Source organism: Diuraphis noxia, unplaced genomic scaffold (genome assembly GCF_037042655.1).
Source record: "Diuraphis noxia isolate RWA-SAM2 unplaced genomic scaffold, SU_Dnox_SAM2 contig0003, whole genome shotgun sequence".
NCBI classification, from domain to species: Eukaryota; Metazoa; Arthropoda; class Insecta; order Hemiptera; family Aphididae; genus Diuraphis; species Diuraphis noxia.
This window is the reverse complement of record NW_028301713.1, coordinates 28069121-28096736: the sequence shown is the minus strand read 5'-3', so window position 1 is coordinate 28096736 and position 27616 is coordinate 28069121. Positions and strand designations below refer to the sequence as shown.

Here is a 27616-nt window from a genome sequence, read left to right as displayed (position 1 = left end):
CACCTACATCGCAAAATGTTTTTATAAAAAAACCAAAAGTATTTAATTATCGTTATAGTGTACTCGCCTAACTTGACAATAATGTTGATAACAACGATATACACGAACTATCCAGTCAGGAACCCACGAATTAGTTCGCATACACAACCGTGAAGAACTTATTGTTGCCACACATTTTTATTAAAGGAGTAAAAAATTTCACAGATGTACTCACCAAACCACACGCCTAATATTAGGTGCAACTATTTGTACTGAAGACTTCAGAACTCTAATACGTTCCCTAAATGAAAACCATGCAGGGTTCCACACATATCAGCTCCAATCTGAAAAATTGTATAGAGTTGTTGTAAGGACTGTCGGTTTCGCGACTAGACAAGTCACAAACATTATACACCATCTAATTAAAGTCCCTATCATATTGGTTTTTGTTGATCTTGAGCCGGGACCTTGCAACCAAGATTTATTTAATATCCCGTCACTCTTGCACACAAAAATCAAGGTTGAAAAACTACAAAAAAAAACGTGTGATCCTCTAGTGTTTAAACTGTCAATTATATGGCCACATCAGGGCATTCTGTTCTTATGCCCCACGCTGCGTAAAACGTGCCAAAAACCACCACATCTCAACATGTGACAAAGCACCAGATACTCCTGCCACCTGTGCCCTATGTTGTGGGAATTTATCCAGCCAACTATAAAGAATGCACCATACATAAAGAACTTCAAAGCCGTCACCGTCAACCACCCACCACTACCAAACTCAATTTACATTATCAACTACACCAGCCCACTCACCATCCAGCCCGAGCAAATCTAACCTATGCAAATGTTACAGGTAACGACACCACACATAGCACACCACTTCCTGTCATTGAAAATAATGGTCTGTCAAATATTGTAAACGAATTTAAACACTTCATTAATCCCCTGATCTCTCTCCTTAATCCCTTAATAACTAAACTTCTTGCCAACCAACAAATCCCTTATTAGTATACTTAAATAATACACACTATACTAAATAATTTCTTCTTACTCAAACTTAGTAAAGTAAAGGTCTAGCCACAATCGAGTTGTCCCCGGAATATATTTAAAATGACACCCACATATTATATATTGTATTATAATAATGATTAATCACTGACCAAAAAAAAAAAAAAATGATTGTTTGGAAATAAGATAGGAGTTTAAAATATTATGATTTTGGATGTCTTAAATTTTTCATACAAATGAAATTTTAATAATTTACAAAGGCGATTGACATCTGTATAATATAATATAAATACAATATTTAAATTGACTTTTTAAAATTTATTGATAAAACTGTACAATATGACAATTAATACTGCGACAATAATATTTTCAACATTTATTTCGATGATATAATGTAGGTACACTGTATAATTTGATTTTGTTAATCATTTTTTACTCGTGTTTAAATATAAAAATAAATATAAATACACTAATACACGATATGAAGTATCCTAATTATTATACAAACATTAAAATAAAATTTAATATAATGGTGGTAATTTAAACACTGTTTTTCCATTTCTTTCGTCCACACATGGCACACGAAGTATATTGAAGTATAATGTTCCCATGAGATCTCCTGTCGAATGATTTGCCTTTTTCAGACAATTGTAAAACGTTTTGTCACAAATGCAATGTGATCTGTAAAAAAAGTAATATATGGATCATGTTATATGATTTTTTTTAAATAAACAATATACTTAATGGATACTACTTATATGAAATTATTGATAATTCTAATTTGATAATCGATATAGCCGATATAGGTATTATTGAAAAGTATATTGTAATCATCCGTAGTGGTGTACAACACACAAACACACACGTGAAAGTGTATCCCCAGGTATATATATTTTTAATACTATTTATATAGATGTTTACAGACTAATAAAATAAAAAAAAAAATTTTATTTAATACGTACTTATAGGTACATATAGTTTTTTTTTTTATACAACCCGAAAAATGTCCCATAATATTAGTATGTTACTTTTATTATTTTTTAGATTGTGCAACATTTTTATACTAAAAATATGTCAGATATCTACATAAATATGACATATTTGATACCTATGTATATTATTTGATCAATAATAATAATATTTAATAATAAAATAAATATATTTACTAACTAAAGTTTATTTTATTGAGGTACATTAATATATTTGGTAATACCTTAAACAACTGTTACTACAAATCGCAATATAAAATACCAGCATACAATTGAAAATATAAAATTAAATGCCTTGTGTGTAATTTGGTAAAATCAATATAATCATATTTTGTATTTAAATCATAATGGTAGTACTTACTTTGTGTACATGGAATCGTTGGTGATGTTATACCTAGTAGCATATGATCTGACTTTAGATGGGCAAAGATCATGCGTTCTACAACACATATCCAGTTTGACCTCTGATCCCAAATCGAAGTACGTTGTAGCCAGATCCCCACTGCCACACCATTTTGTGCCTATAAACAAATACATAAGCTTAAGTCGATCTTGGTTTAAAATGTTTATATATTAAATTAAATTGTTTAATAATTTACAATTTCGTCTAGAAATAGATTATTATAAAACTTTATTATTAACTATAGAACATTTTTTTAGATTCTGAGCGAAGCGATGAATGTATTGACTTTACCATGATGTGTGTGTTTTTTTTTTGTGTCTGTCATCACGTTTTGGGGCAGTAAAAATGCTTCGATTTTTGGCTTCAGTACCTCGATCGATCATAAAGTGAATCTAGTTGGTACTTTGGGGGTCAAAAGTAAAAAATTCTTAATACTTTTCTAAATAATCGAGAAAAACAAACTAAAAATTAAGGGAAAAACAGGAAATTTTACGCACACTAATTTTTCGACAAAATCGATTTTGGTTTTTGATGTAGTTTTAAAACAAATGACCATAGATACATGACATTTTCACCGAATATTTATATAAGTATATTCTATCCACCATGCAATTTTCAAAAATTTTCAACTTAAGTTGAACTATTCATAGACATTTGAAATTTTCGATCATTATTAGTTTTTTTAAAATTAATATCGATAAAAATTTATTTGTTAGGCAGAAAAGCTTGAAAATTTAATACAAGGCTCTTAACATATTGTTACAATAGCAGTTGAAAAATAAAATAAATTCATAGTTACCATTTTTTTTTATAAGCATTCAAAGCTTGAATTTTGACTAAATACGTAAAAATTACGGCAATGTTCAAATTATCTTAGATAGAAATTCATAAAAGTTTTTCTTTTTAATTCTAAGATTTGAAAATTTAATACAAGGCTCCTAACATATTTTTACAATATAGCAGTTGCAAAATAAAAGAAATACGTAGTCACAATTTTTTTTAAGCATTCAAAGTTTAAGTTTTGACAACATACGTAAAAATCACGAAAATTCATAAATTATTTTATGCTAGAAATTCATTGAAAATTTTCCTTTTATATCTTAGAATTTAAAATTTTATATAAGGCTCCTAACATATTTTTACAATAGCAGGTGAAAAATAAAAGAAATATATTAGCACAATTTTTTTTTTACAAGCTTTCAAAGTTTGAATTTTGACAACATGTGTAAAAATCAGGAAAATCATGAAAATTCGCAAATTATTTTAAACTATAAATTCATAAGAATTTTTCTTTTTAAATCTAAGATTTGAAAATTTTTAATAATCTATAATATATTCTATACAGATAAACCGTCTTCGCTCAAAATCGCTTTTCGTATACAATGATATAATATCATTGCATTTAAATTTAATTCCATCCATTACTGTAACCCACTTGTAACCTACTGTACAGCAGAGCAACATACACGCCTTACCCGCCTTTTTTTAAAACTAATACCCATTTTATTTAACGGATAATTGATAGATATTTCAATATTTCTATAAATTAAACATATATCTGATCCTTATGTATATTTCATGATGACTGTATAAAGATCTCGTATTTAAGGATATTAATATAACTAAATAATAATTAATACAGCTATGTTTAGAATAATGTAAATTTAATCAACGCTCGCGATAATAATTTGTCCACACCAATTCCTTATAACCTAACATCTAACGCAGGCCCACTGTAAATTTCACTCCTAGCAAATTTGAAGAATTCAATTCACAGATTACATTACAGTCAAATAATATACAAACCATAATACGAGTGCAATGTACCAAACATTAAAGTATTTAATACGAACGAGATCGATCTCCCTATAATTTTACAATGAATTAATGAGTAATGATTATAAAATGTAGATATCATATCCATGTGTGGAATTGTCTTCTAAAAACAATTAATTATTAAAAACATCATATTATGATGATAGCTTAATATTTCTCTGTGACCGTTTACCAATTTTTGATGGAACCTATATAGTTAAAAGAAGGGAATACATTTTCTATTATTATATTGAAAAAAAAAAAAAAACTATTTTGATTTCGATGTTTTTAAGAAGTACAACTACTATAATTTGAACAAATTAACATTCACTCGTCTGGTGTACGAGTAAAATGATTTTGAATGTAATTTTCAAGCTGCATGTACTCATATTTTGTACTCAGAATGAATTGCACGTGTAACATTTTAGTCAATTTTTTATGAGTATGTACAGACATAAGCGAAATTATTTATCTATATTAAATTAGCATAATATAATTATATATTATGTATGTAGCATTTGAAAACCGTTGTTAAAACTATATCATTATCAGTGTTTTAGAGAACAACGTGCGAGCGCGAAAATCTGTGCCTATAAATTGATGCATTAGAGGTGTTCGATAATCGTATGAATAATAATAATAGTTGGTGAATTGTTTCGATAATAGTGTTATTAACGGTAGTATGAAATATTTATTGATTTACGCCTTGTAACTTATTACACAATATTATAATTACTGTACAATTAAAATTATTTCATTATTTGTAATCCACTGATATTAATTGTTCTATAGATCATCTAGTCAATGATCGTACGATTGTAACACAACAGTTATACGGGAAAATCAATTCGCACATATGCACGCATATATTATTATTAATTATTATATTGTTATACTCAAAAACAATAGCGTATTGTATAATTAAATAAGTAATGATTAAGTTATGCGAGATTGATGTGATTTTATAACTCCTTTGTACATAATCATTTAGGTTAACATAATTTGTATATACAATATACACATCTACACTAAATAAATCTCATAATTGTAACAATTCATATACCTACTGTTGTAATCTACATATTTAGATAATTATATTATTTACAATATTTAATTGTTAGCTAATTGTTAGTTAATTGTTATATATTATTATTTTACCATATTTGTGTTATATCAGTTATTCATAATAATATTAACCTTCTCCGCTTTCTCCATCTATGGCACTCAAATTCCAAACATACATACAGCTAAATATCTTGGGTTATCTCTAGACTATATAGACTAAGCTGGCCCCAGCATATAAAATCGAAATGACTCAATTTAAATTCTCAATTACCCCTAATTAAAACATCCATTAATAATATATAATAAACTCACTAACATCAGCATAAAATTGCTCAACTATAAATCCCTAATTTACCCAGTCTAGAAGAGTAATACATGTGTATTTTGTTATGAGAAAATTCATAAAAATCCAATCTACATGAAATTGAAACATTTAAAATATTAGTAAATACCGTTCCCCCTATACCTCACAAACTGTCGAATATTCTGACTTAAAGTAATGAAGGAGCTAAAATATAAATATTACCGACTCTTCCAAAACCAGCTTACCTCTATAAATAACATATTTATACGAAATTTCTCAATACCAATAACTTCTGTCCCTTGAAACTCGTTTAGGCGCATTAAAAAAATGCATTTTTTTTTTTTATCTAATTTTTCTCGTTTAGGAACATAAATTTGCCCTAGTAATTAAACACAAACATATGTTAGTTCCTACATGAATATAGAAATGAGGTAGATAAATTATATAATTATATTTCATAGTTAATATTATATGAAATATAATATTTTTTTTGTAACAAATATTAAAATAATATAGAAAACCATAGAAAATATAAAATATTTTTTTTTTACAATCATGAATAGTACATTAAAATAAATAAAAATAATGTAATGTTTTTATAAAATTTTACAAAATACGATAGTAAAAGATCAACGCATAAATCGATAAGCCGAAGTGTTGTTAAATTGATTTACAAGCGCAACCGGACTAACAACAAACACCATCATCAAAATACCGATGCATTTCGTGTCAATAAACTCGTATTATAGATTGCACCCCATAGATATTTCAAATAATGAAAACGAATCATCAAATTAACTTACAATAAACCATAGGTGGCATAATATTATTATATCATGAGTAATTACTATTTTTGTACATTATTCGATATATTTGAAGGTTTCCAAACTGACTGTATAGGCAATTCGTTATCAAAATAAAATAATTTATCACTACGTTTATATAATTACATTAAAATCTAATTATATTATGATGGAATTAGGACGGTTTTAAATTAAATTGGTTTTACATTTTTAAATTACTTAGTGCAAGCGTTTTAACGTCATCATATAAATGTAGTATATTATGTATCTACCTATCTTACTTTACTAGTAGTAGACTACTACCCCGAACTACCATACATATATCTAGTTAACCTGTAAACAAAAAGCGCCCTTTATGTTATTTCACTTTTCATACACTAATTACGTATCATCTATTAGTAAAATGTATATGGATCAATTGTGTACAAAAGAAAAAACAGAACGTTCTTGCCGTACAAGTCATCACTGTGACTTGAAGCGCGTGAGTAGTAATCAATGTCTACACGTGTTTGCATTTATCTAAGTCACTTTTTGTCAATCCTACCGATATGGACCAATAATGCAATGACCACATTTTAAGATTTCTGTAAGAGTGATTTGAATTCTTCAATGTGTCTATAGTGCTTATATATCAATCGGATCACAGCTTTAATTTCACACACATCAACTAGATGTATAAGAGTTGAAAATGAAATTTAAAAACTTAATCGTCTGATTATATTGGTCCACCAGCGGTATCACTGACAAAATATAAGTACATTTCGATTGAAATAACTGATCGTTCGCAATAAAAGAATATGTTTATCATTTATTTAATGACATTAATTGAACTAGAATTTATATACGGTTTGTTAGTATACTTAGCGCTATCTGATGGTTATAGCTGGCTAATAATTTCTATTATTTGTTGAAACATAAAAACGCACCTGGTAGTATTCCAGAGTACAGTGAACTGGAAGTAGTCGATTGGACGCCGTTCGAGTTTATATTTTGATCGGCGCCGTTGACACCACGCGAGTGCAGCCTCACTTCTTCGGGATTCACTTGGTGTGGGTCCAACAGATCGCATTGGGCAATCAGTTTCATCATTTGGTCTAAGGTGATCCTCAGTGGCTTATTGATTCTCGTCAGATTTTTCAACATTTCTTTGCCTTCGTTGTCGTTGCTGAAAACATATTTTTTCATTATAAAAGATTATTTTTTAACAATTGGTAAATAATGCCTACTATAATATTATAATAATATTACAATTTTTAACGACGTAGAAAGAACAAGATTGCCGGTAAATGTGTTTTAATATTATTTTGGTACTTTTCTATAAATTTGCTGTGATGAACTATAATAATAAAAATAATAAAAACCATTACCAATTTACTAAAATATAATTCGCGTTGTATGCTATCTACCTGTAAAGTAGAGTATCGATAATACGAACGAGATTGGGGAAAGGGGTCGTTTGGATTATCACGAGTCACGAGTACAGGGTCCATGGATGTTCGGACTGTACCGTAAATTAGATGATGGTGTAACTGACCGTAGATTTTTTATAGTTGAAAAGAGAGATAGAGCTACGTTACTTCCAATTATTAAACGTGAAGTAGAAGTTTGATCAACAATTTACTAGGACGAATGGAGGGCTTACAGCAATTTACAGTGCATAAAACTGTAAACCAGCAGCTCCACTTAATTGATCCAGAAACAGGGGGCAATACCCAATCTATAGAGTCTACGCGGAGACATGTTAAAGCAAAATATAGCATAAAAACGTTCACTCAATACATTCAAGAACCTTTTTGACCAGTTTTTTGAAGATATGAAAAAAAGTTCTTTAATGTAATAATGCCCAGATGACTTCTACAATCTACAGATTGCGGAGTGTAAAATTGTAGATATATAATACAACGCCAAAAAACAATAATTGTGGTAGATACATTTTTTTTTTTATATGTATTTAATTTTTATATGACGTGAGTTCCACTAAAATAATATATTATTACGTGATTTATACTATGGTACCACGCACACCAGTTTTTGGTGAGTCTATACGTAAGCAATTTTAATACAGTTTTGAGTTTATTTAAAACTTAAAATAATATATAATATATATTTAAATATCAAATCAAATTGATTTACAAGTGGTCCCATCATTATTGGTTCTTATGTAATTGTGAGATTAAATCATTATAGAAAGCGGTTTTGCGTAAAAAGAACCACATAATACTTTAGCCATTTAGCTACAAGCCTTCGACATTCATAGTTAAGTAACAGAACTCATTATTATTTATTTGATATCATAAAATATCTAATATATATTATGTATAATATATTATATAGTTTTAAAATCTGTTATTTGTATGTTTTACAGTCGAAAAAAAAATTAAAAAACAACCTGTGAGAGTGTGTTGTTTTGCTTTCCAATGCGAATTCACTGTATATTTTGTGAATCGAGTGTAAAGAAATAAATTTGATTTATTCGTAGCAGATATATTGAAAGGTGGACACGCATCAAAGATAATTACCCATAGCTACCTACCTATTTTTTCAAAGCGATTAGGTTGTACCTACGGCTACACGTCCTTGATACGCGTTCATGGTCTATTGTCATTCCGATTGTGTTTGTGTATATAATAGATTAGTACAAATAATAGACAAATAAATGATTTTCGATCTAACAAATTGTTCATAATAATTTTGGCACACAAATAATAAATTGCAATTCTTCCTCTCGAAATTAATACTTGAAGGGTAATAATATTATTATGCTCGTCACATCGCAAGGACGATAATCTATATAAATATATACTATATTATGTTATAATGCACAAACGCTGAAGTTACATATTCTCGATGAAGGTAGCGATGATAATATTGTAGAAATTAGCTACAACCGAGTTTCATTAGTACCATACGAAATTTTAAAATTTCGTAACCAATATTTTATGGTAAAACTTTGATAGGTACTAAAACAAAATAACAGCATCAAACATTTTTTAAGTCTGTGTTGGATACATCAATTTGTTGTTTTTGAATATTCAGATTTATACGGTACCTATAATAATGATTCAATCGAGTACCAAATAAAGTTTCATTTTTGAACAGGGATGCAAAATCTAAGTGAGTAGGGCCCCTGGAAACTACCCTCTTTCACCAACATTGCACATTAGTTATAACAATATTTTATTCCTTTTTTGATTAAATGAATATATAACAATAAATATAACATTTAAACTGATAGAAAAACGAGGAATCAATTTAATTTAATATTAAACTACTACCTTTTAAAAAATTTATTTTAGATTAGGTAATGTTTATTCTTTAAAAAAAAACGTTGATGGATACAACTGTTATCTTATAATTTTATTATTAATTATTATAATCTATATTTTTATTATTCCGATTTACATGTTATTATTTTTAGAGTAAGGTTGTTTCGATAGTAGGTACCTATACATTATGTGAGCGCAGTGAATTTTTTTTTTAATGGGTGGTATTGAATACTTTTGTTCCCCCCCTTCCTCGCCATAATTCTAATATTAGGTCGCACCTCTGTTTTTAAACGCGACTCACGTGAATTCTCAATCATTTTCACAATATCACATGCACCATGGCGCCACGTACGATTAGACATTAAATTATAAATTTGTTATTACGTCAAAAGGCAAGTTTTTATAATACATTTGAAAATAATAAATTTATTAATATACCATTATTGTGATTTATGATGGCGTATTGAGCTACTGATTTTCGAAATGTCGATAGATTTACTCACATGCACGATGCACATAATACACAATAATATAAATATCGACGACAACCGGTTTTTGCTGTTTCAGCCTGCAGCATGCTCCATTTTGAACTTTCATAGACCTGAATTTTATTTTACATGTCATATTATTAATACATTATTATGATGATGCTAATGGATTTTACGCAACGTCATGGTAAATCCGTCGTCTCGTTAAGCTTCAGAATCAAATGACCGTGAGACGATCGTATAGGTCGGTGATAATAAGACGTGGAAGGATGCTTTAATATTTTTCTCTATAACACAAATCTATAAAATCTATTAGACTTAAATTTACTCTATAAATGTAATTTCCAAACATGTATAGTATAAGAATACAATACATGTAATGTATAAATTAGGTAAATAAACAATACGATGCTATTATAGATAGGTATATCAATTATTTTAAGAAGAAATCGCCGTAATATTTGTTTCCTTTTTCAGATGGCCCACGTGAAACACACCAAATTTGCGTTTCACAGAACCAACCATGTGTTATTACTTTTAATACTTGAGTTAATTCACTTATTATCAAACTTTAATCTGAGAACATTAGCTGTCTGTGCCTACAGTGGCTATTTTATGAAATTTATGTGAGTGGAAATAATTACAATTTACACTTAACATAAAATGCTAATAAATTATATAAAAATTAAAATATTTTAAAAAAAGTCAACTGGGACATCTTGCTTAATTTTTTATAATATGTGAATTTACTTAAATATTAAAAGTAACAACATACTTGGTTGGATATGCTAAATGAAAATTGCCCATATTTTTCGTGGGTCAGAGAGAGAAAACAAATGGTGCGTTGACATCCTCTTAATGTTATAAATCTGTTGATATTATGAGTGTTGTAAGTGGTGACTAAACCCAAAGCTTCTTCGCCCTCAATTAATCTGCCCAGCCTCATCCCACCTATAACTGCAGACGGATGATACTGAAGCACTTTATTATTATAATATAATAGATATCAATACGTCAGGTTAAATAGTGTACGGTACTGATAATTCAAAGTCGATGTAAAATGCAAAGCGAACGGTGTACGCAGAGAAAAGTTGCTATATTATCTATCGACTATATTACAATAATCATTTTCGATCTATGCTCAACATGTTTTATTGCATCGATCAACGCGATTAGTCGGTACAATAAATATACGTAATATTTCCTATCTTTGTAGTGTTGTGCATGAATACCTTTTCAGAAAATAAGAATGCTTTAATGGGATTAATATATACAATGTCGTTTACCAGTAATTTGATACCTACTACGGATGTAGATAGTGATTAATGAAAGTGGTATCTTATAAGCAAACGATAAAAATATATGAAATCATAATTAAAATAATATTTTCATGATATTAAATATATACGCTTATACAAAACTATTGTCAAGATATTGTCAAAATCATTCAAATCAATAGAATATTATCGAAAATATGATTTTATGCTTTCTGATATTAAATATAGTTATACAATACAATAAAATACTCCTTGATTAGGTGACAATAAATACTCGACGTTAACCTACCATAGACCTTATACCTCGCCTTATACTAAGTGTAAGATATATCCTGGTATCTATATCTACTTAATTGTTCGCATTTATATTAAAATATATATCCGACTGGATGAGCGGCTGACATATCTTAAACCTTTATTTTTGTAATATAGTAGTTGTTGTACCTAGTCATCGGCATTCGGCCGTGATAAACGTTCGTCGTTTGTATAAGCTCTCACGTTTAGGTGTGCGAACTTCATTGTATACTATTATAATATATTATTATTATTATTTATTGCCGGCCAACCGTCGCAACTTCCTGGTGATGTGCACAACAACAACAACAATATTAATAATAATAATGTTATGTGTAACAACAAACGTGTTTTAATTTTGCGAACGTGTGTGCAGAGGTCAACACAGTTATTGTTGTCCGTCAAGTGGGATGCCGAGAACGCCTAATAAAACCAAAATCATGCGTTATTAATTATTATATTATTATTTCGTTGTACGTACATCGAAGTAAATACAACAGAGAACACATGTGAGACATGTGGGTACAATATTGATATTACTATGATAATCATTTTAAAAAAAATAATAATAATAATATAATAAATCGCGCCGCCTTAGTATTGAATATTTTGTGCTGCAGAAAATTACTAATAAAAACTTATTAAATCAAAGTAGTCGGTGATAAAACGCGGACCTACCCTCGGAAACGTCAGTATAATGAGAGACCTTTTTTTTTGGCCTTAGCCATAACTGTATATTTATATTTACTATAATATTTATTTTGTATGAGATAATATATTATAAATTGTAATTTGTAGACACCTTATTTGTTAGTTAAGTTTTGTAGATTATAGTTTGTCGTCTAGCCTGGAAAAACGTAGAATACGTAGAATATAATAATAATTAATAAGCAACATATTTAAATATTATAACTCCACGTTACTTTTAATCCCTGTCGTCGGTGTTTGGAACTGTAGTTGGAATTTTAAACATTTTTTTTTTTTAAATATAATTATTGAATTTAAACAGATTAAGTCATTATATACACAAAACTACAATCTCTCATCATTATATAATAGTTTTTTTAAATAATGTTTTTGTTCTTATTATCATTCATAACATTCTAAACTATGTTATTACCTAGGTACCCTTATTTTGTGATATACAGTATAACAAAACATTTATAAATATCACATCGATAAAATAAACTTTCAAATTTATATTTAATATCTCTGATAAGGTTAAACGTTTAGAGTTCCACAAATTAGATGTGTTGGAGAAAAATTTTTTTTACAATAAACTAAATGCAATTTACTACACAAAAATTTATACCTGAAAAATACCGGGCGCAATTTACTATACAAAAAAGTATACCTGAAAAATACCGAGCGCAATCTACAACTATTTCCTTTTGTTGTGCACAATTTACGTTTGCCCATCTATTCAATCCCAAAATATTAATCTGCAGTTTGGAACCCAGTCACTGACTTATGTGTACCTTACATATTTTAAACTCTCGTAATCGTTCATAATTTCCCTTGAATTATCACCGCCAAGGTAATAATTACTAGAGTCAATGAATAGAAAACATGTAGTAAGTATATATAATAATTTTATTGATGGTGACTGCTTGTAACACTTAAATCTTAAATCTATTAATGTATAATGCTAATTTATTAACCTAGTTATTTACTACATATTATGTTAATATCGTTTTTATAAATAGCTAAAAATTTTGTACATTATACCTAAGTTTAGGTGACTTGGTCAGGAAAACTTTATAAATAATAATTTTAAAAAAAGTCGATGGTGAATTGTTCAATGGTTCTTTGTATTGACTTTTGACTCTTTAAAGCCAAAAAAATAAGTAAGTTGTTTTAACATAACGGCCATGATTCAAAATTATTATAATACTCATTGAACGTGGAATTTAATTTTAAATTAGAAGAAAGGCAGGATAATTTTTCAAAGAACTAAATCCTCATCTATCTACCAATCTCCACAACTATAGTGATTTGAACTAGTAATGCGCGATGAAAACCCTTCCAAGCGTTTTCCGGTGCAGCTACAACATGCAATATTCCCAGAATAATAAATTATCTATGTATATTTTTTTAGATTTTAATAACTATTAAAAAGTAATGTCGAGTGGTAAAGTAATTCCAATGACATAGTTTTTTTCATAATATAATACAAAATTAAAGTGTTCATTCTATGGTTACCACGGAATTCGGGTTCATGCACCTATCATTATTAATTTATTATGGACATTTTTCGACGCGTAATAATTGCTTAGAAACGATTGGAAACTGCAAAAACCAAACGAATTTAGGTGACAAAAAGAAGACTATGCACTGTCTATTTATGCTGTTTATCAGTGCATACACATCTCCTCGTCGTTTCTACTTAGTATCCGTTTTTTTTTTTTTTTTTTTTGGAATATATGACTATATTATATACGTGATACAAAAGCACTTTAATTGTTTGGTGATTATTGTAAATTTTCAAGAGTAACCCCTAATTATCTAAAATGGGTTTTTTTATAAATATATTTTTTAAATGAATATATAAATATAATACTGCATAATTTTTAGATTAGTGAAAAATTTGGTAATTATTTTTTTTTACTAATTTCTAAAGTCTTTTTATTTATTTTTCAAATTAATGATTTATTGCAGGCGATATAATAATTATAATAATATTTTTATTTTCATTTCTGAAACAGAATAATTTCTAAAAATGTAAATATTATAAAATAAGATTTCAAAATGTGTAGTTGATTAGTTTTAAAGTTTAAATGCTTGGTGTGGCTCAGAGTGGTACAACCGTAATATTATTTTTTTGTCCATTACTCGGCTTATCATATATTTGAATATTTGTGACTAGTAAACTTGATTTATATTTCATACCTACCTAATGTATTTAAATTCTCAGAAGAAAATATTCAGTTATACAATTTAAAAAAAAAAAAAATGTAGTAACAGTAAAAAATAATAATATTTTACTAAAAATATGACTTAAAATTATGTAAAATGAATATTTCTAAAATTGATAATACGTATGAAAAGCAATAGAGGTAGATTACAAAGTAGCTAAATCAAAACCAAATACTTTTTATAACAATATATCACGCATGGTTCTAACTTTTATGAAATAACTTGATTAGGTAATGATATATAAATATTTTTTTTTCTACTTGACATGTTATTTGTGAGTAATCAATTTACTCTTGATTAAATATTTAATAGTTTTAAAAAAAAACTGTATAGTTACTCACTGATAATGTCATTATATTATGAACTAAAGTTAATCTATTTAAATATTTGCACGAAACTATAATTTAATTTTTTTTTTAAATTAAAAATAATTAAATTTGACATAAAATATCAGTTGTATGCAATCAATTTTTGTTATAAAAATTTTAGAAATAAGTTCATAAAAAAGTGGAAGTTAGAAGTAGGTAATGAGGTCGGCACATTATTAAATTTGTTTATTTACGAAATACATGTGGCCAGTAAGCTGCCAATTTCTATAAGACAAATAAATTGGGTGCATTAGAGATTGCAGTTTAGTCAATTTTTTTCTCCAGAAGACTAAAATACTATCCTTACTTTAGACTCAAAAATCATCTACCACCCTGAGAAAAAACATTATAATTATTTTGTGTTATTATATTGTTAGTAATTTTAATATTTTTTCTCCCGGAGTTGGTAAAATAAAATATGTTTTATTAGGTATATTATATATTATGTTTATCAAAATTTACTCACTAGATTTCTACGAGCTCACAGTTGAGGAGTGCTTTTCCTTCGCCAATCTCCACAATTGCTATGGTTTGGTCATGATGATAAATCATGCGCAGAGACGTTGGCTTCAGCTTGTATCCAGTATAAGTTTTGGTTGGACTCTTCACACCGTGAGCTACGCAGATGACGCCGGCCAACAGGGTGTAAACCACCCACAAGTACGATGAAGACATTTCAGTGATTTATTTATTGATTGATTTCTGTAACACTAGGGTTCCGTGACATTTGGCTGGCGAGTGGTGAGAAGACGAACAGACTCTTTGTTCTTATTGATATTATGCCTGTAAATAAACATAAACACAATATTACAATGCAAAGTTGTATAATTACAATAATTTAAATAAAATTCAAGTGTTTTAGATTCTGATACGAGAGTGTAGATAAATTATGAATTCTTTAGAACTCAACCATGTCAGAAACATTTCAAGGTGTGAGTAACAAATTAAAATTAGTATAATTAAACTAACCCTGGCATTGACGTATACCTTCACTAGCAATAAACACTTTATAGATAATGTTAAATCGTATATATAATGAAAACAGTATTGATAAACTGCAGGCATATCTGGAATGTAGTATATAGTATTTTTATATTTTATTTCATTGCAAAATTATTAAATCCTCTAGAGTCTAGACTCTAGACACACTCATATACAAAGTAATTCATCAATATACCATTGTACATACATTATGAAAATTAAAAAATTAATGTATAAATGCAATTATTCACATAATTAGTTTATTTAAATTGTATATAATAATATTGTATACCTGAGTAATGTGTTTAAAAAATTATCATATATCTATATACTATTATATTATAACATTTGTAGATGATACATAAAATATGATTTAATAGCTTTGAAACTACTAGTTTATATTTCGATATAGATAATGCAAAAACATTAAACAAAAATAATAATTTTATTAATAAGCTATAGAAAATTAAGAAACATTTAAAAAAATTAATTTTTATCACCACACACTCCTTAAATAGTGTAAAAAAAAATTCTAAGTGTTTGATAATAATAGTATACATGTTTAGATATGTATATACATGTGCAGAGTACTTAAAATTTCCAAATTGAATTTTTTTTGTATGCCTATAATAATAATTAAAAGTAGGTACTGTGGGGTGACCCAAGCTAATTTGAGCATCCTTTCTAATATTATATTATTTATCTATGTTTTATAATGCTTCATATTATGTTACGGTTATAGTGTTCATGAGGAACGAGATCATTATTATAATAGGAATCTAGATAATATTTAAAGAATACAAAATATGTTGGACGAATTAAAAGTGTTACGATGATTATATAATATAATTATAGTTTAAACGCATAGTACATCTACATATTGCAGTTATCACAGTTGTTCGTTTCGTTTTTGATATGTGTGTTTAATATTATTATTATGCATATTAAATCACGATGGTAACATTATTATAAACGATTTACGATTTTCGTTCCACGAGAGAGATCGAAAAAAAACGACACTCGGATGAGGTTTTACAACTGGATCTACCGAAGACCGTGTTACCGGTTGTTTTGAATTACTGCATTATAGATGTTACACGCTTGACGACGAAAACGACAAAATTTTCTAGTCTGTTAAAATTTTACACGCTCATTCTATAACGCTACAATTATACAGCTGAAGACGAGCGTAAAATATTAAGCATCTCATATCACAAAATATAATAATAATATCATTACGATATAACATAATAATTAATGTACCTACTGTAACAATAATAGGCGCATACATTTCATCACATTTTAGTGTGACTAAATGTGTACACTAGCTTGTCGAATTATTCAAAAATAAAGACCTATTATAATACTGTTACCGTACGGAGCCAGAAACTAATCGATATCGATTGTAGATGGATGATCAATAATTAAAAAAATTTATTTACAACCTATATAGGTACGTTAAAAACTGGTGGTTCTCATTTGAAAAAATCAAGTTCATTTCATTACGATAGCACGCCACTCTCACTGCATATCATAATGTAGGTATACAGGTATACTGCATAAAAAACCTGAGAATTAAAAAATATCTTCTTTGAGTATATATATAATATATTAAAAAAAAATTAAAATCCAAATTTAAATAAAACATGCTTAATCAACAGTGGATAAACATGTGTGGTGATCACTCAGTATTTTATATTATGCTAGTAATATGTTCTACTACGATCGCCGTCACTGCTTTAATACTATACCTACCAACCTATTACAACTACACTTCCACTACTTTTGTCATAAACCTACACACAGATGTATATTATATGGTAATATTTCGGTTGATCTTTGACCTCGAATGTAACACATATGAGATACTATTATGGTGAGAGGAGTAAAATACTCCGGAGGCAACGGAATATAACGGTACTCGTAAAGAAATAATAATAGTAATAATAATATTATTCGACGTTAACAATCGCACCGGTGCAGCGTTGCTTGGAGATGATAATATAAGCTTACACGTAATAAAATAGATAGGTACGTCCTACTGTCTTTACATATTGTAGCGTTTTTACAATATTATACGAGACAACAAGCGTACATACAGAATTTTGAGTCTGGTTTCAGTCGTCGGCGTAACATCTGCAAAGCTTTTAAAATTTAATGTTACCATCTGGAGACGACCGCGGTTTTAAAGAAAACAATGTTACACAGCGAACTTTTTTACATATTTAATCGATTATAAGGTAATATCGAAATAAAACCACATATTGAAATTATTTTTGTTTGCGAAAAACATATTATAATCTGCCGTTATTCGTAGGTGCTTATTGAGTCACGCGCGTGTGTTTACACAACCGTCGTCTTAATCCGCGAGTTTTTGACTACCGTCCGCCGGGACACCGTGACGAATACTTATCTGTTGTCTGAAATACGAGACAAAACGTCGTGGTGTGAACGTGTTCAATTGTTACATATTATTATTATTATTATTGTGGCACGCGTTGTACACACGTGTGCAATGACAGCTTTCGAAACGTTTACAAAACGAAACCGGTACGGTTTTTAAAAAGCGCCGTCGGTGATTATGACGTAGGTTAGGTGCCTGCCACCATATTATTATAATGGTATTATATTATTATTCCAAAATCATTCAAATACGCACTATAATATAGGTATTAGGCAGAATCAAAATTAAACGGTTAAATACGGTTTTACGGTTTTTACGATTAAATATTGACGTAATATCGAGAGCGTGCTTTCAGACCTATCGAATAAGTCGTGCGATTCTAACGTAATTATTGTTCGACTACCACCGAAATCATTGTAAAAATTCTGTTAATACCAAAAAAAAAAAAAAAAAAAGAGTTTGATTAAAACTTCATACCCAACAACCCAACGCGTCGTGTCTTATTTCAGGATTTTTTTTTTGGGGACAGTAAAATTATTGTTATTTATAATATAATAATGTTGTGTATTATGTTGCTAATATTCTTATGATTATAATATGTATAACCTACCTACTTTCGAACTATTATTTTCTACGTTAGTATCATATCGGTATATTATCGTAACAACATAATAACAAATATTATTATTATTATTAGTAAAGGTATAGATACAGGAACAACGAATTTTATTTTACTTTCTTTTGATAATCTTTTGAATAAAATACCGCTTGTTTGTGTATTATAATATGTTTATTAGATTTTAATTTCGAATAAATAGACACGAAAATATTAGAAAAACGTTTAACCTCAATAGAAATGATAAAAACGTATATGGTATGTGATTAAAAAAATAATCATAAAATATTTGTATCAGCATGAAGACCATTATGGACCGCACTGTGTAACATTTGAGTCAAAGAAATGTTATTCATCAATTTAGTTGTATTAAATAAATACCTATCCACCTATTATACATTAGAAAAAATTTAGTACACACACAAATGGCATAAATTGAAGATAACGAGTAATAAAAAAAAACATGTGTGTCGTGAATTCGTGAATAATTGCGTTTCATGGACGATTTTTATGAAAACAATTATTTCGTACAGCAACAATAATAATAATATGATCTCGGTTTAACGTACTATTGTGTTGTACGTATGGAAAACAAAACGAATTGTGAAACTTTAAACGCAAACAATCCGGTTTTTTCACACAGTTTGTTATTTATATAAAATTTAAAATTAAAAAAAAAAAAAAAAACACTTTGTGTTATGTTTGTCTCTTATATTTAAAAAATTTAAAAATGTGGAATTTTAAATTGCACGTTATAATAATTCCATTAGTTCGCATAACAATAATAACAGTCAACAATGGTAGTGAATTAACGTAGTGAAAATCATCATATAAAATAATGCAAAACAAATTTGAGATGTTTTTTTTAGGTTCTCAGTGGAGCGATACGTATTTATTTTACAATGATGCGTTTTTTTTTACTATTGGTTTTCAAGAATCGCATCGAGTGTCTCAATCCAAACAAAAGATTCTTAAGGATAAATCTAATTAGAATCCGAATGTATGCGATATTTTATCAAATTATTATGTTGACTATTCAAACAATCAACATTATGTTGTAACACAAATATTGTATTTTCGGACGATCGTAGTCTTGTTTTTAATGACTGTGAATGTATATGAAAAAACTAACACGTGAACAGTTAATGATTATTCTGTACTTTTTAAACAATTATAGAGATAAACTTTGTGTAAAAATGAATAAAATATTTTTGTTGTATCAACGGGAAAATAAATAAAAATATTTTTACACTATTCTTTTTGATTTAGGAAAATATATTTTTAAGCCAGTTTGACTAGAATATTCAACCCACATTTTTTTCCTAAAATAATTTAATTATTATTTATTTCTAAGCTATTTAAATATATCGCATGCATTGTAAATTATTGTACCGACATGTTTTTGAAACATAATATACCCATTATCTATGGCCATGGTAAAATATGTTCTTAAATATCGCGTAAGTACCTTCCTATTTTGTTTTATAATAATATTATTAGGTTAGGCACAAAAATTAGTATCGTACATTCTAACGATGAAAAAATATTTCATTATGAATTATAATAACATATAATTTGACAAATAATATGCGTGGGCAGTGTATTATGTCAAACTATTATAATGTTCATCTGACAGAAGTAAGCATTATATATTATTATTATTATTACTACTAACTTCTGGGGAGGGGAGCTCGGCATACGTGAGTATCCTTGGTTGTAATATAACTAGGTACGTAATTTAAAGTCTAATTGAAATTATTATTAAGAATAACTTTGAAAACCCTATTTTTATGTTTTTTTCTAAAAAACAAAAATGCATACATACATTTAAAAAAACTCAAGGACAATTTGTAATATCTAGCATAAAAAGAGAGAAGAGTATTATGAAATGTTAATACGAGTACATATTATATTAATAATAATATTTGGTAAAAATGAAAATCGGAATACTGCTATTCTGTTTGAATTACAATGAAAAAACTCAAAAACTAGTCTCGTGAAAAAATCCCTCTTCTCAAATCGTTTATTTTTGTTTTTCATGATAATTTAAAAAAAATATCACCCTCAACATCTAAAAATATAGGAGGATTTAGATTGTTTTTTTTTTTTTTTTTTTTTTTTTTGAGTAGGGTCAAGGATGGCAGGTCATGTTTTAAAGGCTATAATATATTCGAAATATCATTGGCACGAAATTACTCAATCAAAGCCTTTTATATACACCGTTTAAGTATAATTTATTCATAATACATAGATACAACTGCAGAATTGTATATAAGTTTGATGATAAATATACGTCAATATTTCATACTAAACGTAGATAAAAAAAAAAAACTACAATCGCTGTGTATATGATTATATATGATTATTATATTACCTATCTTATAATTTATTATGATGGAATTTTCTTCTTTGATACCAAACTCATACGTTATTGATACGTTTTAATATTCATAGTAATCAATTGATTATAAGAGTGCAACTTAAATCTTGGCTGCATGTAGCTGAAATTTACATAACTTACTTAGTATTACAAATGTGTGCTGAATACATACATAAAATAAATATATAATGTGTTTATAATCGTATAATAGGTAAATAATAATTTTTTAAAGCGTATAGATAGGTAATTTAATATTATTTTATTATTAGGTACTTACCTATTATTAAGTTATAATACCATTATTTTTCATGGCCGGAATTATTCTCTAATGTTTATACTTAAAATGTATGCGCGATCATGAGGGATTACAATCAAAAATATTTCATAGATCCAATTGTAGTTAAGCATTTGGACTTATATTTTAAAGGTTAAAACATAATTTGTTGTTAGGGCTGTATATAATTTACGTATTGACTAAGCTCTCAATAAATAAATGAACGCTTTATTCTATCAAAGAGAATTGGTATACAAAATGGTTCGAAGTATTTGGGCTTGAAACGAAACAAACTAAAATGTAAGTGTTCGATACGCGAATGTACAAGGAAATTGAATGGCTTACTAAATCATTAAGTAAATTTAGCCAATAAAAACTAAGGCAAGTGCTATGTACATTTATTGGAATTTGATAATATACTTTACAACTAAAGAACAATAATAGGTATTGACGAAAGAAATACTCATATGAATTAGTATATATAGTTTATATAGTCGAATCGCACTTATTACCTACAAAGAAATGTCGAATTGCACTTGGATTGAAAATTTTAAAGATCAAACTGCACTCGGGTAAAAATCAGGTTAGGTAAGGCCGAATAAAAAAAAATAAAAAAAGGTAAAATGGAAAAAATGTGGGAACTTGTTACGAGTAGGACGTGTATAGTAAAAACCCGTTAAAAAAAGTACAATAAATTATTTTCATCACCAAGCCTAAATATATCTGTGCAGAACACTGATACAATATTATTAAAAACATGGTACCTACCAAAAAAACATTGAAAAATATATTGACTTATTATGTACTCAAAAGCGTATTACCAGACTAGAATTTTCGAATACAATTTGTCATTACTAAAAAAAAAATGATTGAAATGAAAAAAAAATTAAAACAATGACGATAATTAAATTGTTTGAGCCCAAATGCAGTTCAACCACTACCTGCTTTTTACCCGAGTGCAGTTCGACTATAATAAGTGCAATTAGATGATACTCGAATTAAAAATAATAAAGTTACTAAGTTACTCAAAACAAGTTATCAATCATTAAATTCATATTGTTAGGAACGATTTAGTGCCAACTCATTTTGATTTAGTTGAGACTTTGACTCAGTAGAACACTTGAGTTCTTTAAAAAAATACCTACATATTTAATTTTCATAGAATAATATATAAAAATATCAAGACAATGTATGATGAAATAACATTATATTATTTTTGAAATTATATAGTGAAAACTATAAATTTCAAGTAAACCCAATATATTTTATTTTATATAATTATATTTGTATATTTTTGTTTATTATATGACATTTTATACAATTCTAAATTAAACTAAGAAAATATTTTAAGAAATCAAGATAAGAAATCATTTAGGTATAACCTAAATATACAACATTTATTATAATTTAATAGAAATAATGAAAAATTGTCAGTGCTTGCAGTAAACATTAATTGTTTATTGTATATCAGATCGCTTTAATTTTGGGCCGAGTTTTTTCTTTTTCAAATGTGTCTGTTTTGTAACAGTTCGGCGATGTAACTACTAACGAATTTAAATGATGTGATAGTCACCAAAGTTAAATTATTTATTTAAAAAAAGCCATAATTTTACCTTTATATAAGTAAAAATACAACAAATTATCACAAAAAGTCATATCATAATTTATCATAAAAAATCAAATTATTATGGAATCACTGTTGTGGATTTTTTTCGTTATCTTTGATACTTGTGTTATTACTTATAACTTATACTATTGATTTTATAGTTTGTACCTATTTTATAATTTATATTTGTACACACACATATATTTATATATATTATTGGTGTCTTGGATTTATAAATTTCTGTTTTAAAAACTAAAGCTTTAAGTTATTACCATTATATTTATACACAACATTATATTTACATTTTCATAATAACTTAATATATTAAAATCTAGAGAAGAATAAAAACAGATTAAATATATATATGTTTTTATACATACTAGGTATTTATGTATAATACTTATTATTTTTTTTTTTTTTTTTTTTTTTTTTTATTAAGAGAAAAGCCTCGATAACGTGACCATTGGCTTATTTTTACATCAAATGACGACTTAAATTAAATTGTACAGTTCAGTATCTTTCAAAAATAAAATTATGTTTTGGGTGGATTTTTCGTCAGGGCCCAGTGCGTCGTGAAGGTGTTCCGGTATGTTGAATTTTTGTCTTGCCTCTTTTGTGTCTCTGCATTCGGTGATAATATGTTTGATTGTAGATGTAATTCCGCATGTAAGGCATATTTTTGGTGGCTCCTTTTTCATGAGGTGACCATGTGTGTAATGCGTATGACCTATTCTGAGGCGATTTAGTACGACTTCCTCTCTTCTTTTGAGCGACATAGGGTTATTCCATTTTTCGATAGTTCTTTTTATCTCATTTAATTTACTATTCATTTTGAGCCATTCTTTTTGCCAGATATTTTTGATTTGGTTGTATATAATTTTTTTAGTATCTTTGTCGGATTTAATATTCCACACAGTTAGTTGATGTAGATTATTGGCTTTTTCCTTGGCAAGTAAGTCGGCTCTTTCATTACCAGGTATTCCGCAGTGCCCGGGAATCCATGCGAAGATTAAGTTATCGTTAAATTTATTAGTCAAGTTAATTATTTTATTAGTTATAACATTATTGTTATTAATATTACTAAGACTAGCTAGAGTGCTCATGGAGTCTGTAAAAATTATGTACTTATTATTATGCAGGTTGGCACTTATTATATAAGATAGTGCTTTATATATAGCTAGTGCCTCAGCTGTATAAATGCTACAATTATCCGACAACCTTTCAGAAAGTTCGGTTTGTAGGAAAACTGCAGCAACACCCACCCCTTTGTCTGTTTTTGAGGCGTCGGTATATATATGTATGTGGTCTGGTAAAGTGTTTATTAATTCATAGAATGCATTTTTGTATGTAAGATTTGTGGTTTCTTTTTTGTTGTAAATCGCTATTGACATGTCAAACGAGTACTTTGTCGTTGTCCATGGAGGTTTTACTGGTATTTCTCTAGTCAATATATTACTTATTTCTAGTTTTAGTTCTCCCTCTTTTTCTTTTATTCTTTTGTACATAGGTTGTATTAATTTTTTGTTATTGTTAAAGGTATTTTCGAATCTGTTATTGAATACTGTGGAATACGTTGGTTTGTTCGGGTCGGTTGCTATTCTTACCGCGTATTGCAACATCAGTTGATTTATACTTATTATTGTAGTGTATATAATATAATATTATATCGATTTCTCAGCGTTATGTTTTTCGTATTTCGTTTTTAACAACAATTTACAACCATGTAAATAGTTTATATTATTATATCTACTGCGATCGCAGTATTTTCTAACTCATATAGTATGTACCTAACTATATATTGCAAGCACGTGGTCGACACAATATAGACATACATAATATTAATTCGAGTTCAGACGGCGAACAATATTATACCTGCCTTTGTTATATATTATTGTATGCACGTCGCATCAAGTTAGTTCTCGATGGTTTCGGTTGTCGAGATTGTATTACACTACATATATATTATATAGGTATATATATTATAGAGTACAACGACGTGAGCGTTAGCCGGATGTGCGTTGTCAATGAATTATACTTTCTCGAAATCGATTTGCCGATAAAACGGTCTAAACAGTTTCAATTCGCAGTCGACTTATTCGTTAGACTCGTTATCGGAAGGAGGAGGGTTGGAGAAAGGTTTGTAAATTGAAATTTTATAATTTTCAGTGTTTTGTGGCGAGCGGCGCGGCGGTGGTTAGAAATTGTCGACCAACACGATAGCGTGAAAATGGCTGCGGAAATACGTCTATTCAATATAATTATATTATTATACGGGGTGATTCATAAAACATGCTCACCTTCTTTACTCATAATCTGATATTTGAAATTGCTTATTTATATATAGGTACATCCAAAGAGCATATTTTTAAATTCTAGATTTTTCGTACCAATAAATTAAGGAGTGATCTGTGGTGGTACAAGCTTTTGGTTTTTCAATGAGAACTTCCCTCTACTTTTTACTGAAAATCTGAATTTAAACGAGTTGTACACAAATGTAGTTTTTAAAGATAATAGAGTTATTAGCCATGTTATAATTTAATAATTTAGGCAGTCGATTATGTGTAGGTACCTATATATAACTGTTAAAGTATGTACAAAAATTATACAATATTGGTTTATGTAAATTTTATATTTGTAATGATTTAATCAGTTATAATTCAAACTTTTTTTACAAATATTAGAAAAACAAATTAAATAACACCTATATATAGCTTATTTATTATACTTTTAACATTAATTAAAAAAACAAATTAAACCTACGTTACGTATTATACTCGAGTTCATTCTACTTTATCCAATTTCTTATTTAACTTTTTTCATAAATATAAACAATGTAGATATTTAATGATTTCGCTATTTGTAGAATACATGTATGATGTACCTGCCCAGTGACGAAACGTTCTTAAGGCTTGTCATAATATGCGAGTTTAATATTCACCCAAATATAAACAACCGAGAGTCTTAAAAAATATATATAAATATATATATATATATATATATATAAAAACCGCTTCCCAATTACCATTTTCGTTTCCATTATTGTAGTTATTCAGCAATAAGTTCCTGATAACTATTAATATAATAAGATTAATTATTGAGAACTAGATAATGTTTTAATATTCAAATTAATTGAAACTGATTTATAATACAAATTGTGCTGTGTACTTATATGTATTACTGTTTTCTTGATCGTTATACAGGAACTAGGTAGTCTGGAACCACGAGAAATCATAAACATAATGATGTCCGTGTGATGTTTGATAATGATAAATATATACGATATAGGTACGCGTCATATTTTTATTTTATTTATCTCTGTGTTGTTAATTCTGTTTTATTTTATTGAATTTATTGTTTTAAAATAATTCAATTTTACGAAAGTTAATAGCCATTAGTTGATAGTATATTTTAATTAATATATATATTATACTATGGTCTTAATTGTACAGTAAATGAGCTAATTAAGTAATTACTAATATTTAACTTAACTCATTGCACACAGCCTTATTTAAAAATTAAAAATTAAAATTTTCACAATTTAATAATAATTATATTGTAAATTGGTATAAAATAGAAGATCATATTTTAAATTCGAGATTGTCCAATAAATCTTATAGGTACTCTTATGAGTATAATAAATAAGGTATAGGTATTCATTTGTTTTTGTAATTTGTATAAAATATTTAAATAATAATCAATAAAAACATGAGGAATATTAAATTTACATAAATTGTATGATGTTTGTACCTACGTAATCAATATACTGTGCTATAATCATATATAGCTCATAATGTTTAATAACTACTCATTTAAATTTTGATTTCGGTACATCAAAATTCAAAATCAAAAATTATCTGCTGAATAATTTACAATAAAAAGGGAAAGAGGGTTCTCATTTGAAAAAAAAATATTATGATAGATTTATACTTAAGTCTTATTGTCTGACAGTTATTCGTCATCGCATCGAAACGTCAAAAATGCATGAAAACGCTTTAAAAAAGTATAAAAAACAAAACCAATGATGATAAAAACTTAATAAAAAAAAAACATGAAAAAAAATTTAAACCAATGTAGTAAATAGCTATTTCTCGTAATATTGCGTACTCACCAACGACGACGATAGCGATTGTGCGTGATATCTTCTCGCGTTTTTGCAGAAATTTGGTTTACAAAAATGTCCGATTGGAAAACCGGAAAATGAGACTAATAAACGTTTTCGGAAAATTATGCCGATAAATGAAATCACATGCGCCGGTGACTTTAACGTTAGTGGATAACCGGGAAAAACAAGAAATAATAATAACAGTAATCACTACAAGAGAAGTGATCGGCACGACACGCAACACACGACTGTACGCGTCGACATCGGTGCGCACA

General features: G+C 27.9%; 1 protein-coding gene across 3 annotated transcripts; it reads right to left on the bottom strand.

Annotated features, from left to right (window-relative positions):
- Window positions 1-1287: 1287 nt before the first annotated feature.
- Window positions 1288-27616, bottom strand: LOC107174012 (uncharacterized). Of its 3 annotated transcripts, none has more exons than XM_015524803.2 (5): window positions 27348-27616; window positions 15445-15761; window positions 7296-7534; window positions 2341-2500; window positions 1288-1671 (listed from the first exon to the last, which is right to left on the bottom strand). In XM_015524803.2, exons 2-5 carry the CDS (start codon window positions 15651-15653, stop codon window positions 1512-1514), a joined length of 768 nt encoding a protein of 255 aa, XP_015380289.2. In that variant the 5' UTR covers window positions 15654-15761; window positions 27348-27616; the 3' UTR covers window positions 1288-1511. The 3 variants fall into 3 exon arrangements, with proteins under 3 accessions (XP_015380289.2, XP_089079811.1, XP_015380290.2); XM_089223685.1 differs by lacking the exon at window positions 27348-27616 and adding an exon at window positions 17973-18338; XM_015524804.2 differs by lacking the exon at window positions 27348-27616 and adding an exon at window positions 18059-18338.

What these genes read in the sequence shown, in the direction of transcription:
- LOC107174012 (XM_015524803.2), bottom strand. Translation starts at nt 15,653, where the DNA reads ATGTCTTCATCGTACTTGTGGGTGGTTTACACCCTGTTGGCCGGCGTC. An exon ending in TGTGAGCTCGTAGAAATCTA is followed by an intron (nt 7,535 to 15,444) that starts GTGAGTAAATTT and finishes ATATGTTTTCAG; the next exon opens with CAACGACAACGAAGGCAAAG. An exon ending in AACGATTCCATGTACACAAA is followed by an intron (nt 1,672 to 2,340) that starts GTAAGTACTACC and finishes CTTTTTTTACAG; the next exon opens with ATCACATTGCATTTGTGACA.